Source organism: Thermobia domestica, chromosome 13 (assembly GCF_964235325.1).
Source record: "Thermobia domestica chromosome 13, izTheDome1.hap1.1, whole genome shotgun sequence".
Taxonomy (NCBI): domain Eukaryota; kingdom Metazoa; phylum Arthropoda; class Insecta; order Zygentoma; family Lepismatidae; genus Thermobia; species Thermobia domestica.
In genome coordinates, this window is record NC_137466.1 from 131,490,148 (window position 1) to 131,511,077 (window position 20,930).

At 33.6% G+C, this 20,930-nt stretch overlaps 1 protein-coding gene across 4 annotated transcripts in view; it reads right to left on the reverse strand.

The window, feature by feature from the left end:
- The window catches only part of LOC145668509 (sodium-coupled monocarboxylate transporter 1-like), a 252,034-nt gene that overhangs the window by 96,032 nt on the left and 135,072 nt on the right, over positions 1–20,930 (reverse strand). For all 4 annotated transcript variants that reach the window (XR_014128030.1, XM_081736476.1, XM_081736478.1 and 1 more), the window contains exon 2: positions 13,188–13,402. Coding sequence is in view for 3 of the 4 variants with exons in the window: in XM_081736476.1 (XP_081592602.1) it covers positions 13,188–13,261 (74 nt within the window). In the remaining variant the exon portion in view is untranslated. The remainder of the gene's footprint in view (positions 1–13,187; positions 13,403–20,930) is intronic.

Here is a 20,930-nt window from a genome sequence, read left to right on the forward strand (position 1 = left end):
TTTCCTTCTAGGGGTACAAAATTGCCAAATTTTAGTACAACCACGTGTTTGGTTTTTGGCTCAATTTATCCCCTTTGATGAGGTGTTATTACCCTATATGGTTATATGGGCGTATACAGGGGTCCATTCCATTTCATAAGATATGGGTATATTTGTGCACCCCTTGAAAAATTTGGGAGGGGTACCTTGGCCCACCCCTTCAATTTTGGAAATTGCCAAATCTAAAAATTTGGTATGGTAGCCTAGGACCACAGTATGTACCTCTATCAGTATTGGGGGTCAATGTCGTTCCCTTTCATGGGTAAAAAATTGCCTAAAATTTACATTTCGGAGGTTTTTGACCTAATGTATCCCCTTGGATGATGTGTTATTACCCTATATAGTTATATGGGCGTATACAGGGGTCCATTACCTTTCATAAGACATGGGTATATTAATGCACCCATTGAAAAATTTGGGAGGGGTACCTTGGCCCACCCCTTAAATTTTGGAAATTGCCCAATTTAAACATTTGGTATTATAGTATAGGACCCTAATATGTATTATGATAAATTTGGATGGTCCACCTCGTTCCCTTTCATGGGTACCAAATTGCCAAATTTTAGTACAACCACGTGTTTGGTTTTGACCTAATTTATCCCCTTGGATGAGTTCCTATTACCTTATATGTTTATATGAGTGTATACAGGAGTCTATTACCTTTCATAAGACATGGATATATTGGTGCACCCCGGGAGGGGTACCTTGGCCCACCCCTTCAATTTTAGAAATTGCCCAATTTGAGCATTCGGTATCATAGTACATGCCTCAACATGTATCGTGATAAATTTGGGTGGTCCATCTTGTTCCCTTTCATGGGTAAAAATTGCTAAATTTTAGTACAACCACGTGTTTGGTCTTTTGACCTAATTTATCACCTTTGATGAGGTGTTATTACCTTATATGGTTATATGGTCATGTATAGGGGTCCATTACCTTTCATAAGACATAGGTACATTTGTACACTCCTTTAAAAATTTGGGAGGGGTACTTTGGCCCACCCCTTGAATTTTGGAAATTGCCCAATTAAACATTTGGTATTATAGTACCGGACCTTAACATGTATTATTATGATAAATTTGGGTGTTCCACCTCGTTCCCTTTTAGGGGTACGAAATTGCCAAATTTTAGTACAACCACGTGTTTGGTCTTTTGGCCCAATTTATCCTCTTGGATGAGGTCCTATTACCTTATATGGTTATATGGTTATGTATAGGGGTCCATTACCTATCATAAGACATAGGTACATTTGTGCACTCTTTAAAATTTTTGGGAGGGGTACTTTGGCCCACCCCTTAAATTTTGGAAATTGACCATTTTATATATTTGGTATTATAGTACCGGACCTTAACATGTATTATTATGATAAATTTGGGTGTTCCACCTCGTTCCCTTTTAGGGGTACGAAGTTGCCAAATTTTAGTACAACCACGTGTTTGGTCTTTTGGCCCAATTTATCCTCTTGGATGAGGTCCTATTACCTTATATGGTTATATGGTCATGTATAGGGGTCCATTACCTATCATAAGACATAGGTACATTTGTGCACTCTTTAAAAGTTTTGGGAGGGGTACATAGGACCACCCCCCTTAAATTTTGGAAATTGCTCATTTTATATATTTGGTATTATAGTACTGGACCCTAACATGTATTATGATAAATTTGGGTAGTTCACCTTGTTCCCTTTCATGAGTAAAAAAAAAAATTGCCAAATTTTACTACAACCACGTGTTTGGTATTTTGGTTCAATTTATCCCCTTGGATGAGGTCCTATTACCTTATATGATTATATGGTTATGTATATTGGTCCATTCCCTATTATAAGACATGGGTATATTGATGCACCCTTTAAAAAATTTGGGAGGGGTATCTTGACTCATCCACTCAGTTTTAGAAATTGATTAATATAAGCATTTGGTATCTTCGTACAGGTCTTCAATATGTACCACTATAAAATTGGATGGTCCACATCGTTCCCTTTCATGGGTAAAGAACTACCAAACATCAAATTTCGGAGGTTATTGATCCCTATTTAATACGTTATATGGTTTATTACCTCTATATGTTTATGTTCTCTTTTAAATTTGGGAATTATCAAATAACAAAATTCGGTAAATGTTTTCTAGGACCCATTGGTGTTCCTCTTATGGCCAAATATTCAAAATTTAAAGGTTATTGACCGGCTTTATTATTGAATAAGTACAGGATTTATTACTTTTTCATAAGACACAGGTGTATTTGTGTACCAATCTTAAATTTTGGGAGGGGTACATTTGTTATTGTCATATCAATAATTGGTAATTGTTCTTTGGGTAAATCATTGTGAAATATGAGTACGATCACGTGATCAGTTATTGACCTATGATGGGATTAGGAGTCCAGGACATTGGTACATTTAAACTTTGTAGGATAATTTGAGAATGCGTCATTGGTATTGATTAGTACAGCCAAGTATAAACGTAAGGAATACGATGTACCACGTGATTGACCTTGATGAGGTAGTGTACAGGGATACATAGCTAACCTTATTGAATCTTATGACTCATAGTCTTAAGGGAATATATGCTACAACACTGGCAAAGTTATTGTTGATGCAATTTCATTGGTTGATCACTATCTTTCGTGCAATCTGATTGGTTGCTGATTTTCAAATCTTTGCTGCATTCAGTTTTAAGTTTTGTTTAACATTTAAAAATCTTGGTTTCGTTCAACATTTTGCACTCACTGATAAATATGATCAAAACCGTTTATTTGTTAATCGAATAGTTAAAAAACCGGATAAAGTTTGACGGTTAACCGTGAAACGTAAAATTTTTTAGTTTGAAAATTTTTTGTTTGAAACTTTTTTGTTTGAAAACTCTTGTTTCAAATTTGTGTTTGAATTTTTTGTTTCAGAATTTTGTTTGAAATTTATGTTTCAAAATTTTGTTTGAAATTTTTGTTTCAAAATTTTTTTGAAATGTTTTGTTTTGAAATTTTTGTTTCAAAATTTTCTTTGAAATTTTTGTTTTGAAATTTTTGTTTGAAATTTTTGTTTCAAGGTTTGATTTGACATTTTTAAAAGTTTGTGCACTCATTAGTAAAGAACCGGAACTGTTTAAACAAAAATCTCTGGCAACATTGTGGTGCAATAATACACGTCAGAACATGGTCAAAGGTCAATGACCTCGGCCCGGGGTCAATGACCTAGGGGTACCTAGGACCACCCCCTCTAAATTTTGGCAGGGGTACCTTGGCCCACCCCCTAAATTTTGGCAGGGGTGCCTAGAACCACCCCCCTTAAATTTTGGAAATTGCCAAATTTAAAAATTGGGTATGGTAGCCTAGGACCATAGTATGTACCTCTATCAGTATTGGGTGTCTATGTCTTTCCCTTTCATGGGTAAAAAATTGCCAAAAATTCAAATTTCGGGGGTTTTTGACCTAATTTATCCCCTTTGATGAGGTGTTATTACCCTATATAGTTATATGGGCGTATACAGGGGTCCATTACCTTTCATAAGACATGGGTATATTAATGCACCCCTTGAAAAATTTGGGAGGGGTACGTTGGCCCACCCCTTAAATTTTGGAAATTGACCAATTTCAACATTGGGTATTATAGTACCGGACCCTAATATGTATCATGATAAATTTGGGTGGTCCACCTCGTTCCCTTCTAGGGGTACAAAATTGCCAAATATATAAACGTAAGCAATACGTTATACCACGTGTTTGGTTTTTGACCTAATTTATCCCCTTTGATGAGGTGTTATTACCCTATATAGTTATATGGGCGTATACAGGGGTCCATTACCTTTCATAAGACATGGGTATATTAATGCACCCCTTGAAAAATTTGGGAAGGGTACCTTGGCCCACCCCTTAAATTTTGGAAATTGACCAATTTCAACATTGGGTATTATAATACAGGCCCCTAATATGTATTATAATAAATTTGGGTGGTCCACCTCATTTCCTTCTAGGGGTACAAAATTGCCAAAAATATAAACGTAAGCAATACGTTATACCACGTGTTTGGTTTTTGGCTCAATTTATCCCCTTTGATGAGGTGTTATTACCTTATATGGTTATATGGTCATGTATAGGGGTCCATTCCCTTTCATAAGATATGGGTATATTTGTGCACCCCTTGAAAAATTTGGGAGGGGCACCTTGGCCCACCCCTTAAATTTTGGAAATTGACCAATTTAAACATTTGGTATTATAGTACTGCACCCTAACATGTATTATGATAAATTTGGGTGGTCCACCTTGTTCCCTTCTAGGGGTACAAATTTGCCAAAATATAAACGTAAGCAATACGTTGTACCACGTGTTTGGTATTTTGGCCCAATTTATTTCCTTGGATGAAGTCCTATTACCTTATATGGTTATGTATAGGGGTCTATTCCCTATCATAAGACATAGGTACATTTGTGCACCCCGGGAGGGGTACCTTGGCCCACACCTTAAATTTTGGAAATTGATCATTTTATATATTTGGTATTATAGTACTGGACCCTAACATGTATTATGATAAATTTGGGTGGTCCACCTCGTTTCCTTCTAGGGGTACAAAATTGCCAAAATATAAACGTAAGCAATACGTTATACCACGTGTTTGGTTTTTGACCTAATTTATTCCTTTGGATGAGGTCCTATTACCTTATATGGTAATGTATAGGTGTTCATTCCCTATCATAAGACATAGGTACATTGATGCACCCCGGGAGGGGATTCGGTATCATAGTACATGACTCAACATGTATCATGATAAATTTGGGTGGTCCACATCGTTCTCTTTTAGGGGTACAAAATTGCTAAAATATAAACATAAGCAATATGTTGTACCATGTGTTTGGTTTTTGGCCCAATTTCTTCCCTTTGATGAGGTTTTATTACCTTATATGGTCATGTATATAGGTTCATTTCATATCATAAGACATGAGTACATTGATGCATCCTTTAAAAATTTGGGAGGGGTATCTTGGCTCATCCACTCGGTTTTAGAAATTGTTTAATATAAGCATTTGGTATCATAGTACAGGTCTCCAATATGCACCACTATAAATTTGGATGGTCCACATCGTTCCCTTTTTATAGGTAAAGAACTACCAAAAATCAAATTTCGGAGGTTATTGACCCCAATTTAGCATGTTATATGGTTTATTACCTTTATATGTTTATGTTCCCTTTTAAATTTGGGAATTATCAAATAACAAAATTCGGTAAACGTTTTTTAGGGCCCATTGTAGATGTTGATGTTCCTCTTATGGCCAAATATTCAAATTTTAAATGTTATTGACCGGCTTTATTATTGAATAAGTACAGGATTTATTACTTTTTTCATAAGACACAGGTGTATTTGTGTACCAATCTTAAATTTTGGAAGGGATACATTTCTTATTGTCGTATCAATAATTGGTAATTGGATAGTATCTCATTCATTGGTTAAATCATTATGATCACGTGATCGGTTATTGACCTATGATGGGATTAGGAGTTCAGGACATTGGTACATTGAAACTTTGTAGGATAATTTGATAATGCGTCATTGGTTTTGATTATTCCCGCCAAATATAAACGTAAGCAAGACGTTGTGCCACGTGATTGTCCTTGATGAGGTAGTGTACAGGGATTCATTTCCTTTGTTGTGGTACTTCTTAAGTTTGAGTACACACACACTTCTAGAAAACAGTTGGTTCTACTCAGGTAAACAATTGACGGACATTATTGACATTATTGAACATATAATGATATGATTAACTCTAAGACTTAGGTATATCAAGAGAAGTATTCTTTAAATTTGGGAATGGTGATCAACAGAATTTTAACATAAGGTGCGAAATTTGAAACAATACATTGAACTTTAGTCACAGCTCATAGTCTAAGATCATTGGTGGTGATTGATTTGAAATCTGATAGCTAACCTTATTGAATCTTATGACTCATAGACGAAAGGCAATACATGCTACAACACTGGCAAAGTTATTGTTAATGCAATTTGATTGGTTGATCACTATCTGTCGTGCAATCTGATTGGTTGATCACTATCTTTCGTGCAATCTGATTGGTTGATGATTTTCAAATCTTTGCTGTATTCAGTTTTAAGTTTTGTTTAACATTTAAAAATCTTGGTTTCGTTCAACATTTTACACTCACTGATAAATATGATCAAAACCGTTTATTTGTTAATCGAATAGTTAAAAACCGGATAAAGTTTGACGGTTAACCGTGAAACGTAAAATTTTTTTAGTTTGAAATTTTTTTGCTTGAAAATTTTGTTTAAAATTTTCGTTTGAAATTTTTGTTTGAAATTTTTTCTCGTTTGAAATTTTTTGTTTGAAAATTTTTGTTCGAAAATTTTGTTTAAAATTTTTTGTTTAAAATTTTTCGTTTCCAAATTTTTTGTTTGAAATTTTTTGTTTCAAAATGTTTTCGTTTGAAATTTTTTGTTTGAATTTTTTTTCGTTTCAAAATTTTGTTTCAAAGATTTTTTGTTCTAAATTTTTGTTTCAAAGTTTGAGTTGACATTTTTAAAAGTTTGTGCACTCATTAGTAAAGAACCGGAACTGTTTAGAGCAAAAACCTTTGACAACATATGGTGCAATAGTACACGTCAGAAAATGATAATGCAACGTCATCAGTTTTGCATCATATATAAGTATCGTTCAAGTTAGTATTCATGATAACATCATCATGGCTACTTGTCTGCAGTTTCTAAACACACGTGATGTGATGAAATCATTTACCAAGATTACTGATTTACAACAGAATGTACCTTATAGAATCTTAGCTAGCCAAATGATCCCTACAAAGTTTGGATTAAGAATCGTAGTGAAGCTTGAAAATGATAAGAATATAATTTTACCAGCAAGATATTTACCCATGGAAGCATCAAAACAAGAAGAACTGCTGCGTTTCTTAAATACTGGATCTGTATCTTTATGTTACAAAGGATTTTTGGGTCGAAGTCATCAACTTGAATTTAGTACACAGCCAGATTCGTCAGCCATTGTGATGAAATCATGAATCAGCACATTCCAATGACGTCAGCTGTAGTTGTATGAATTTGGTTGGTCGGCATGACGTCAGCAACTGTGATGAAATCATGAATTCAAACGTCAGCACATTCCTTACCAATGACGTCAGCAATAACTATAAACCAGCAAATACAGTGTCATCCCACGAAATCATTTGAGCAAGTGCTTTTCAGGAGGAAAGATGTGTACTTCTAACGATAAAGAGTTCATCTTCGCAAGCTATTATCCAATAAATATATTTCAAACAAAACATGTGATGATTGGTATCAGTGCTAGAACATTTGAACCTGTGATTCGATTGGGCAAAGCACAACAATTTGGTGTACAACTGACCTGTGAAGAATGGCAAATATTATGTTCACGAATCGACCAAATGAACGATTATTTTCATGATGAGCTAAATGTGACCATAGTCAAATCATTAGGCTCAAATCATGAAGTGGTGCTGCGTACAGTCCTCGAAGAGAAGATGGTGCTGTTACGTAAAAAGAGTACATTCCATGTCCCTCGCAACATGGTGTATCTAACACAAACTGAATGGAACAAATTCATCAGCGTATTTCAGTGTGTGAAACATGCAGTGGAAGTGTGCAACAAAACTAGTATATTCCTGAAAAAGTACTATTTTGAAAAATGTGTTATGCATATTGTACAACATGTATCTAGATATTGTGATGGTTGTCAACATCGTTCGTGGGTGCATACCTGTATTGATAAACAGTTTATTTGTGATCAAATGGACATTGAGTTTCCACCAATTGATATCGCAATAGACCTTAAAAGACTTCAACTGGAATTAAAATTATATGCTAAAGACAAACTAGTGCAAGAAGTTCAAAATACATTGTATCGACAATATCCAGAACCACTATCTGGTATGGATGTATGTGGAGTGTAATAAAATCATCCATTTCAATGAATTGTGTTTTTTCATTTCAAGTACAACCCCAGGTTCTGACGTGTACTATTGCACCACATGTTGTCAAAGGTTTTTGTTCTAAACAGTTCCAGTTCTTTACTAATGAGTGCACAAACTTTTAAAAATATCAACTCAAACTTTGAAACAAAAATTTAGAACAAAAAATCTTTGAAACAAAATTTTGAAACGAAAAAAAATTCAAACAAAAAATTTCAAACGAAAACATTTTGAAACAAAAAATTTCAAACAAAAAATTTGGAAACGAAAAATTTTAAACAAAAAATTTTAAACAAAATTTTCGAACAAAAATTTTCAAACAAAAAATTTCAAACGAGAAAAAATTTCAAACAAAAATTTCAAACGAAAATTTTAAACAAAATTTTCAAGCAAAAAAATTTCAAACTAAAAAAATTTTACGTTTCACGGTTAACCGTCAAACTTTATCCGGTTTTTAACTATTCGATTAACAAATAAACGGTTTTGATCATATTTATCAGTGAGTGTAAAATGTTGAACGAAACCAAGATTTTTAAATGTTAAACAAAACTTAAAACTGAATACAGCAAAGATTTGAAAATCATCAACCAATCAGATTGCACGAAAGATAGTGATCAACCAATCAGATTGCACGACAGATAGTGATCAACCAATCAAATTGCATTAACAATAACTTTGCCAGTGTTGTAGCATGTATTGCCTTTCGTCTATGAGTCATAAGATTCAATAAGGTTAGCTATCAGATTTCAAATCAATCACCACCAATGATCTTAGACTATGAGCTGTGACTAAAGTTCAATGTATTGTTTCAAATTTCGCACCTTATGTTAAAATTCTGTTGATCACCATTCCCAAATTTAAAGAATACTTCTCTTGATATACCTAAGTCTTAGAGTTAATCATATCATTATATGTTCAATAATGTCAATAATGTCCGTCAATTGTTTACCTGAGTAGAACCAACTGTTTTCTAGAAGTGTGTGTGTACTCAAACTTAAGAAGTACCACAACAAAGGAAATGAATCCCTGTACACTACCTCATCAAGGACAATCACGTGGCACAACGTCTTGCTTACGTTTATATTTGGCGGGAATAATCAAAACCAATGACGCATTATCAAATTATCCTACAAAGTTTCAATGTACCAATGTCCTGAACTCCTAATCCCATCATAGGTCAATAACCGATCACGTGATCATAATGATTTAACCAATGAATGAGATACTATCCAATTACCAATTATTGATACGACAATAAGAAATGTATCCCTTCCAAAATTTAAGATTGGTACACAAATACACCTGTGTCTTATGAAAAAAGTAATAAATCCTGTACTTATTCAATAATAAAGCCGGTCAATAACATTTAAAATTTGAATATTTGGCCATAAGAGGAACATCAACATCTACAATGGGCCCTAAAAAACGTTTACCGAATTTTGTTATTTGATAATTCCCAAATTTAAAAGGGAACATAAACATATAAAGGTAATAAACCATATAACATGCTAAATTGGGGTCAATAACCTCCGAAATTTGATTTTTGGTAGTTCTTTACCTATGAAAAGGGAACGATGTGGACCATCCAAATTTATAGTGGTGCATATTGGAGACCTGTACTATGATACCAAATGCTTATATTAAACAATTTCTAAAACCGAGTGGATGAGCCAAGATACCCCTCCCAAATTTTTAAAGGATGCATCAATGTACTCATGTCTTATGATATGAAATGAACCTATATACATGACCATATAAGGTAATAAAACCTCATCAAAGGGAAGAAATTGGGCCAAAAACCAAACACATGGTACAACATATTGCTTATGTTTATATTTTAGCAATTTTGTACCCCTAAAAGAGAACGATGTGGACCACCCAAATTTATCATGATACATGTTGAGTCATGTACTATGATACCGAATCCCCTCCCGGGGTGCATCAATGTACCTATGTCTTATGATAGGGAATGAACACCTATACATTACCATATAAGGTAATAGGACCTCATCCAAAGGAATAAATTAGGTCAAAAACCAAACACGTGGTATAACGTATTGCTTACGTTTATATTTTGGCAATTTTGTACCCCTAGAAGGAAACGAGGTGGACCACCCAAATTTATCATAATACATGTTAGGGTCCAGTACTATAATACCAAATATATAAAATGATCAATTTCCAAAATTTAAGGTGTGGGCCAAGGTACCCCTCCCGGGGTGCACAAATGTACCTATGTCTTATGATAGGGAATAGACCCCTATACATAACCATATAAGGTAATAGGACTTCATCCAAGGAAATAAATTGGGCCAAAATACCAAACACGTGGTACAACGTATTGCTTACGTTTATATTTTGGCAAATTTGTACCCCTAGAAGGGAACAAGGTGGACCACCCAAATTTATCATAATACATGTTAGGGTGCAGTACTATAATACCAAATGTTTAAATTGGTCAATTTCCAAAATTTAAGGGGTGGGCAAGGTGCCCCTCCCAAATTTTTCAAGGGGTGCACAAATATACCCATATCTTATGAAAGGGAATGGACCCCTATACATGACCATATAACCATATAAGGTAATAACACCTCATCAAAGGGGATAAATTGAGCCAAAAACCAAACACGTGGTATAACGTATTGCTTACGTTTATATTTTTGGCAATTTTGTACCCCTAGAAGGAAATGAGGTGGACCACCCAAATTTATTATAATACATATTAGGGGCCTGTACTATAATACCCAATGTTGAAATTGGTCAATTTCCAAAATTTAAGGGGTGGGCCAAGGTACCCTTCCCAAATTTTTCAAGGGGTGCATTAATATACCCATGTCTTATGAAAGGTAATGGACCCCTGTATACGCCCATATAACTATATAGGGTAATAACACCTCATCAAAGGGGATAAATTAGGTCAAAAACCAAACACGTGGTATAACGTATTGCTTACGTTTATATATTTGGCAATTTTGTACCCCTAGAAGGGAACGAGGTGGACCACCCAAATTTATCATGATACATATTAGGGTCCGGTACTATAATACCCAATGTTGAAATTGGTCAATTTCCAAAATTTAAGGGGTGGGCCAACGTACCCCTCCCAAATTTTTCAAGGGGTGCATTAATATACCCATGTCTTATGAAAGGTAATGGACCCCTGTATACGCCCATATAACTATATAGGGTAATAACACCTCATCAAAGGGGATAAATTAGGTCAAAAACCCCCGAAATTTGAATTTTTGGCAATTTTTTACCCATGAAAGGGAAAGACATAGACACCCAATACTGATAGAGGTACATACTATGGTCCTAGGCTACCATACCCAATTTTTAAATTTGGCAATTTCCAAAATTTAAGGGGGGTGGTTCTAGGCACCTCTGCCAAAATTTAGGGGGTGGGCCAAGGTACCCCTGCCAAAATTTAGAGGGGGTGGTCCTAGGTACCCCTAGGTCATTGACCCCGGGCCAAGGTCATTGACCTTTGACCTATGACGTCACTAAAATGAGTTCAAGGTCAATTCGCGCAAACGCGGGGGCCTACTACTCGCAGGTTCCATATTACTTTACATGTCTCTAATAAGGGACTCTTTATATATAACAGGGATTTTGAATTGAGGTGTCTAATTTCGACGTTCCAACACACGCCAGTATATGATATTTCCTTATTTAAAAATTTACGTTAATGCTCTTTCTAGAACCAAAAGTGTACGAGAAGACTCGATATGTTTGAAGTCTTAGTCGGGAAGATTTCCAATTAAAGACTTTGAATTAGTAATTGGAAGACAGTTTTGCAAGGGTTAGGTTATAATAATTCTTAATTAACTTGTCTAAACATAGAATAAAATTCAATAAAAATGTCTATAGTAATGAGCCCTCGTGCCCCTACGTTACATAGCTACTTCTAAGAAACTCACATATATTTTAAAAGTTCAAATATGCAGGTAAGAAATACTAACCTAACTATATAGTATCAATTGTTACTTTGAAACTAGCTTGGGTTGTCTAAAATACGCTGCTCTTTCAATTAAAAGATTTTACAAGAATTCCAAGAACCAGCCCAGTGAAAAAAGTAATTTTGCTTAAGAAGAGAAAGATTATTCAGCATCTATACTTACTTACATTAAAAAGTCCATGTTTCAAATTCTTCCATAAGTTGAGCCCTCTTGTATTCTTGTCGAAGTCATTCTTTGGACATGAAGTGAAGAATATTCTGTTGTATAACCCGACGATATAGCAATATTGTTTCTCTTTGACTATCAAATTTTTATATTTTCCTATTCCGTAATCTAACTTAAATAAGCAGCAAGAAATTCTTTTCCTCTCAGTGGCATTTCTTGTTTGTTTAGGTACAGAGATTTTGGGGAGAGTTTACCATTCCCATATTTGGATAGGCCGCTCATATTGTCAACATTATATATATATATATATATATATATATATATATATATATATATATATATATATATATATAAATCAAACGTTTATCTACAAATAATATCTGATAAAAACGGTAAAACTAATCATGCAAAGAAATTCCATGTATGAAATATGGATTCCCACCTTTAAAGTCACCATTACCGTTGAATATCTTACCAGATTGATTCCGTTAACAAACTCGCCCAAGGTAATTACTAAAGCTGTCCATTGTAAAAACTGAATTAAAGAATTCGTTTTGGTTCAAATTTGTTATGTGGAATAACGGACGGAAGCTTTTTTTAGCATTATCCTAAGAAAATGCTACAGATAATATCTATAATAATATCATGGCAGAAAATACCTCAGAAGATGTGTATCTGGATCTAGCTTTCCTCTTCAGAGTGAAGTATCCAGGTTTACATTTAACTAGTAGATTCTTCTACAGCTCTAGTACGTATTTTGTTTTTGAATGTTGGCTATAGAGGAAGGTTTGTCATATAATGCATTTTCGCTTGTATTTTTAAAATTTTTTACCTAATATTAAAGCTAGTTTTGTTGGTAACATTTTCTTTTGTTAAGACCTTCAAGAAATTCGAATACAAAAGACGACAAGTTAATTCCACAAACTGTGAACTACAGTATAAGCGATATTTTTCTCGCTTGTTACTATACTTAATATTGTTTCTAACTCTACATGTGCTTTATATATCGAGAACTCTACGAATCTAAGATCCATGAAACGTACTATATATATATAACAAAGAGCATACAATACAGTATCTTACGTGGCAGTGCTTGAAAGTGCAATAGGGATTACAGTCATATTCCGCGACCCCATCAAGTATTCAATTTCTGTCATACGTTTTTTGGTAAATCCATAGTATAATCCTATGGCTCCTGATGCTGCCAAAAATAAGACAGAAACCAAATAATCTTGCCATATGAAGTAGTGCAGGTCCGGATCAATTCCTTCCAATTTTATACCCAAATTCGAGTGATTCTGAAAGAACAATATTAACACTTATAAGAACAAGGAATTAACTATTTAAAAAGAAAGCAATATTTAACAAAACGTTACAAGATAACTTCTGAAGAAATTAACATGTTTTTTATTTGATTTTAGTTTAGCGTCTCTTTCAGCAGAGAGGCTATATAAAGCGCGGACCTAGAGCTTTACATGGGATGAGCTCGAAGTACATGAGCTCCCGTCGGGAATAGAGCGCAGGTTCTCCACACCGAAAGCACGTACCCTAATCGCTTACCTATACATATTGTTTCCTACAAGTACAGGAATTGATCACGAAAGATGTTGTAGTAGCAATAAGCAAAGTTTCGTAATGATGTGTTTGAAACACACACAATTACAATAAAAGAATTGATAAGATGAACAAAAATCTATCAAGTAACCAAAATTAATAGCAAAATAATCTTATTTCCACAAGTAATCAACTAATTTAAAACTTACATGAATTGTATAAGAACACAGAACTGTCTGTTATATTTTACGGATGTGAAGGTAAGTTATTCATGCGAAGGAAGTTGAAAATATTCATACATAAAGTGTTACGGAAACATTTCGTAACCAAACAGATATGAGTAAATCATAGATGAATTTATCATTTCACTCAAAGATAACATTCTAAATGTTAAGTACATGCAATTTTAAATACAGGTAGGGTTGCACTCGTTTAATTGATGATTAGTGAAAATTTTATAAGACGGAGCTTGGGACGGTACGGTTTAGACGTCTAACACAACAACAAAATTTCGCTTCTTAGTTATATTTTATTATTACTCAATGGTATAACATAAATTAAAATAAAAGTCATTATGTTATGTGGATGCCATTTTATTTGTGTGTACTTATATTTTTCAATAGTTCTGAAGAACATCGGGCTATAATTGAGATCGCAGTGTTAACTTTGTGGTTATATTCAGCAAAACGGTAAATAATTACAATTTTTATAATTGTACACCTACGTTTCATTAATTTTCTTCGTTAAAATGTACTTTATCACTTAGATATCAATACTAAGTTTATTGAGGTATTATTTTTAACGTTTTCATGACGGAAATATGAATGTATTAATTGTGTTATGGAATGAAGGCTTAGTGTTTCCGGTGGAAGCTTAATAGATTACGAATTACTCTCAGATGCTTTACGTTCTATCGTGTAGTTTAGAATTCTCACCAGTTCTGTGAAATTGTATCGTACATGGGTTATTTCTTTCTATACGCATTAGCAGTAAGAGAAATTTTGAGAATAAAGAATTAGTGCTCCAAGTTCTGTAAAGTAACGTTTCGTCACCTGTAAAGTAACCAATAGGTGGAACTGTGCAATGCAATTGTCGTCAAAAACTAAGTACATATTTCAAATAGTAGCAGCTGTATTCAGTCAGTTAGGAAACAGTATGGTGTATGTTCATAATGTCATTTGGTTGGAGAACACTCAATTACTATTGATTTTCCTACACCAGTTCGAAAGCTGCCATGTTGCATCTAGCAGCCAAAAATCAAGAAACAACTTGGACCAAACATGATGAATGAACGTGTACAATGCACCGTTAGTTTACGAATGTTCGTGCCAGTGACACAAACATTGAATGCAAATAAAGTATACAGTGTGTCTGCGTGATTGATAGTATATTATGATATTAGTTGAATCAACTCTGAATTTGACTCATATTACTAAACTAATATTTATCATCAAAGAGATTTCATTCGAAGAAAATCGAACGTTATAAGCTACATATCTTCTCTAAATTTGTACTTGTTTGACTCAACATCATAGTTAAAGAGTAAGGTATATTGCCCCTCCGTAAAAATAGAGAAAGACGCTGGTTTTCAACAAAAACACTGCAAGCATATGTATTTTTAATCTTTCCATCTATAAAATATATAAAGAAAACATATATTATAGAGAAAATTCAATAAGATATTTTCCCAATATATTAAATTACTTAGTTTCCACTCTAATAATGCCTATATTATCATCCATGCTGTCCCTACATTCATATCAAAGTCCCTTTTATATTTAAATCCGATTATAATAATTTTACTTATATTGAACTTTCTTTAAAAACAATTTCACTCGCATTTCATACGTGGCTACTAAAACAGTATCACAGAGATCAAGAATTATCTTTTGTACTACTACTTCTTAACAAAACTATAGAACGGAGAATTTTACAAATTATGGTATTCATATTTCCTCTAAATAATTGTACAACAGCACAAGGATATCTTTTATTGAATTTGTGACATTCATTCTTATCTATTGAGAGCAAGAATGTTATTGTTTGTGCAAATCTTTGTTTATAGAAATAAAACTTATTTGCTTGACCTTACTAACCATATCACTACATAAATTAATATGTTTGTCTTTTCTACATTAAATACTTATCAACAAATTTCAAGAAAGGACGCCTTTTACGTGGAATGTGAGACTGATAATACTCATTATTTTACGTATGTTTTCCTGGATTTTTTTCTTTTTTCACGATAGCTTACAGTATTTAGGAAATGGTATTATTTATTTATTCTATATCTTTCAGAATATCAGCTTCGAATTCCTCGTCAAATATTTCCTAAGCTAAATACACATTTTACGCTGACCCTTTACCTACTTTGTAAAGCGTTTTATCTGTTAGATCTGTCAGTTTTTGCTTTTCCTAATGAAACTACATACTATAACGATTTATGAAACACAAAAGCTATATTATAGCAAATAATGTAAAACGCATCATAGAAATAATAAATTATGTACTGAAAACAATGTATTGTTCTAGAAAAGGCTTTCTTAATATTTTCTCATATCATGCCTCCTAATACCAGTGACCTCCATAACTAATTTCCGGCTTTTAATAAGTGTTTACATTATTACCGTTTATTGCTTTTAGTTGTATATGCGTGCAACCTTCACTTTCAGTTGTACTTTAACATGTAGTGTTTGTTGTACTTTTGTATTTCCTTACATTTAAGACTGGATTTTTTAACATTCCGTTTTTGTTTTATTCTGATTGTTTTTGGAAAGCTTCTTTATTTCTTGATAATTTCATTTAATATTCTCTGTTATACTAGACAAGTAAGAAGATGAACACATCTCTATCAAAATGAGAAATTAATAATATTTTTTCTGTTGCTAGATCCGAATATATTTATATTTTCACCACTGTTCGCGACCTTTCTCTTTCTCTCTTTCCAGATTGAGAAACCCTGTTCTAGAGGGTAGTTCTGTGGTTTGGTAATAAAAATTTAGTTGTTGATTTTGGTACTGCAAACCTTTTGTGGGCTCTGTGCATAGCGTATGCATCTTTGGCATGGGACAGCCGGATTTTATTCATCGTTAAGATGTAAGTTCTCGTCTCATATGCTTTCGATGCTGAATGCAATCCAAGACTCAAATCCAAAGCAAACATTTATTGAGCCATAAATGAATATCACCGAACTAAATCTTCTCTCTTTTTTTCCTTAAACTAAATCAAGTCTTGCTAGGTATCACTAGAACATTTATTTATGTAATATGAACAAAATTATAACTTTCGGAAAACTTCCAAGAAAATTCATCAACAATCCTTGTTACATAAGTCAAATTAAACATCAACCTAGACATAGAAAAGAAAAAAGTTGTCGCAATTTGTAGAATTACTTATCGCAAAAAATTCTCAAGAATCCTGTTCTGGGTTTTTGACCTATGTACTGATAAATATAACCCTTGTAAATATTCAAACTGAAATCTTCTAGTGTGTAATTCATTTCACCAAATGAAATTTTAAAAATCTCTCATGTAAAAATGAAGACTAACTGTAATGCTTAAATCGAACATTTGCTTTGAAATATTTCCACACAAACTACAAGAAATATAACTTGTATTCTAAAGTTTAAGGGAAAATGTATCCCTGGCCAAAGAGAATAGAAAGATTTCGTGCATTAAAATTTTAGGACATTCTTGCAATCTCATAACGACGTCGGTATCATTTCTCTAATACAGAAATAAGAGAGCTATTTTTCAGGAATAGCTACTGCAGGAATAAGAGACTTCGTCTTGGGGAGGACGTTGTACGTAATGTGATTAGAAACAGGTATCATTGTTGTTTGGTTTTGCTTTGTAGGTAGATACTATTTAACACCTGTTAAAAATGTTCCGAATTACAGTGTATAAACGAGGCACCAATGAAAACTCTGATAATAATTAAATATCAACGAGTACAGTGTGACGTAAGAAGTTTGGTTTGTATGAAGATGTATTTCCTTAGTTAATATTGAAATCTGAAATGGTAATAGACTTCTACCACTTTAGCTTTTAGTAGAAAAAAATAGTGTGAAGGTGAAATATATTCTTGGGATACTTATTTCATTACAGAAATACGGTTCTGGTTATTTATTTTAGTTTTCACTCTATAGAGATCAACGTTAAAAACAAGTGATTGAATTTTGTTACTTCCTGTTTGAATAAATGGTTAAGAGAGATGATGGTGCTTATTCTTAGAACGCTAAATAGATTGCAGGAATCCGTTTCTCGCTTTTTCTAATCACTTTTTCCTCTGTAGAACATTACTTGGAGCCAGAACTTGTATTGGATTTCTATTATTGGCGATTTTATTAGGGAGTTAAATATATTGATGAAATGTATTCTTGGAACGTTTAATTTGTTACAGGAAACCTGCGCCTCACTATCTATTAGGTCGTCTAAAAGATATTGAGCTCTTCACAACATTTAGTGCACCACATCTCAAGGTATATGAGTCGCAGCAGCTCAGGCTAAACTCAAAATTGTCAGCACACAGTTGATTTAGTAGATGTGCTACGGTATTGAGCCATCAAGATGAGTAAAGTTTTACAATTTTATTTGGATAAGGCGGAAATTCTGGGCAAACATAAAAGAAATTAGTGCTGTTTATGGACAAAATACGTTACATAAATCATCAGTGAAACGATAGTTAAGTCACTCTCGTTCTGGTAATGTTGATGTCAAAATACTTCTCTCAGCGGGCGATCAATCACAGCAAACCTGGATTATAGTCTAGCAAAATTTGAGAAGATCAACCTGTAAGCTGTCACAATACAGCTAATGACCTAAACATTCATTACGAAAAGTGTCGAACTATTTGGATAAAGCTGCCTGCAAAAAGAATCTCGACGTTTGTATGCTACATAATCTCAATTATAAACCTTTACTCACTCGAATATTCACTCGCATCTATACTGAAACGTAAAGAAACTCGAAGATGCATATATGTACGTATATATAAATGGGATGGACTTTCATATTGATACAAAGTTGTAACTTAAAAACTTATAAATAACAGATGCTGAAATTGTGCATCTTGTTAATTTTGGCAGAGGTATATTTTATCGTGCACTCTGTTATATCACAATGCTATTAACACTATTGCCACTCCAGCATGAAATTGTATTTTTTTCCTCAAGTAGCGCTATCTCAGGTTATTACATATTTCAAATCCATAAGTAAATCGAAAACATATATTACCATGCTTCTCATATAGTGTTGCCAACTAAGGACGCAATAGTATCAAAACCATCCAAAAGCAACTAATGTCTGGAGGGTTGTTCAACAATAATAATGCACGTGAGACGGACAGGATATTACATAGCCAAAATACCTTAGGGACGAATATTACGGTAGTGATATGACGAATTTCGAACACATAGAAACACAGTTACAAGGAATTGAACATTTGACTTTTTCAAATGTCTATATTTTGAAAAAAGTGTATAGGAAAATATCACAGCGAATTACGTAGATGGTTTTCGATAGGCATAAACATCCTAATTCTGTCTCCAACAATTTGATGGCTCAAATCATTCGAGAGATATAAAAAATGTTGAAATTTGATATATTGATTTTATTGGCATACTTGTGAGAAATTTTAGAACATTTTTTATTTATTTTTCTTCTATAATTTTGCACAACACATTGTGATATGTCTAATTACAATAAGTTCTCGGAATTACACAATTTTCATCATTAACTTTTTAACAGTTTATGTCATATCTCCAAAACGGTTTGAGACATCAAATTGCTGTAAACGGCATTATGATCTTCATATCCATTGTTAAGTATCTATGTAATTCGATGATGTACTGATTCAAGTGGTTTTTCGAAATAGAGGCTTGAAAAATCAAATTTTCGTCTCCTTGCAATTGTTTCTATTCACATTAAATCCGTTATACGATGATCATAGTAATAAGGCATTAAAATACTTTCGATGTGTACCTAGTACCTCTTGTCTCATTTGAATTATTACTTCAGTAGAGGTAACCCAAACTGGGATGTTTGGGATAGTTTAGAGTCCTTAGTATGTAGCACCGAATAATATATGTTACATTCTAAACCTTCCTTTGAGACATAGATTTGAAATATGCAATCTTGACGTAATGCTGTTTGAAAAATATAACTTTATTGTGAAGTTGGCAACACTTTGACTTAATAGTGTCGAAAAGTACATCAAACAATGTCCCTCTGCCATTATTTGCATATTTTTCGTTCCTTAGTTCTGAAATTACGTGAGCATAGCAAGATAAATGATCCATCATATATATATATATATATATATATATATATATATATATATATATATAGCGTGTTTTAAAACACCACCAAAAAATTGCGAGATATTTCCAAACACTTTGATAAGACAAAAAATATAAACCAACCTAGTTGTAAAAATGCTTCCTTTCGGTGCTATGATTAACCGAACATTTGTCGAAAAATGCAAAGACAGTCATAACTGAAATATCGACTGAACCGGAACGTCCATTGCTTCTAATCATAGATTTTATTAATATACAATTGAATATAGTGCAGATGCGGCGCCCCCTAAATAAACGACAATTGCTTATGTATGTTAATAAATGTTAAATGAGGAAAATAGAAAAGTAATCAAATACAATATTTCTACCTAACTTTATGCCTTACGGAACTTAGAGGTTCAATGCCACAATCACAAAAGCTCTCCACTGACCTGTGTCCTTAGCTAACCTGAATCCAGTTTCTACTTTGTATTGGTATTTCTGAGTGATCTATCTTAATATTGTCCTGCTATCTCTGTCTAGGTCTTTAACGATACGTTCCGATTGGCTTTCGGATTTAAAAAAATCGAACTTGTTTCTACTTTCCTCCGTTTTAGCTACATGACCTGCCCACCGGAGCCTCCCAGACTTGATGACCCAAACGATGTTCGCCAAAGGTATAACTTAGGCAGTTCCTTGTTATGAACTTTTCGCCATTCTCCACTCCCATCTCTCTTCGTTCCGTACTTTTTCCTCAGGAGTGTCTTATTTTCACGAACAAAAATCACAATGCATAGTTCAAGTTGGAAGAGCACTGTTACAATTCCTAAGAAGCAGAGATAAACATGTTCGATTGATCTACTTTGTCTCACTACAGAATAAACGCTCTGACAGTCTTCTTACCTAGTCTACTGTCTAGCGCGTGCGCCTTTGGTGTGCGTGGTCCGGGATTCGATTCTAGGTTGAAATCACAAAAAAAAATATTTGTAATCATT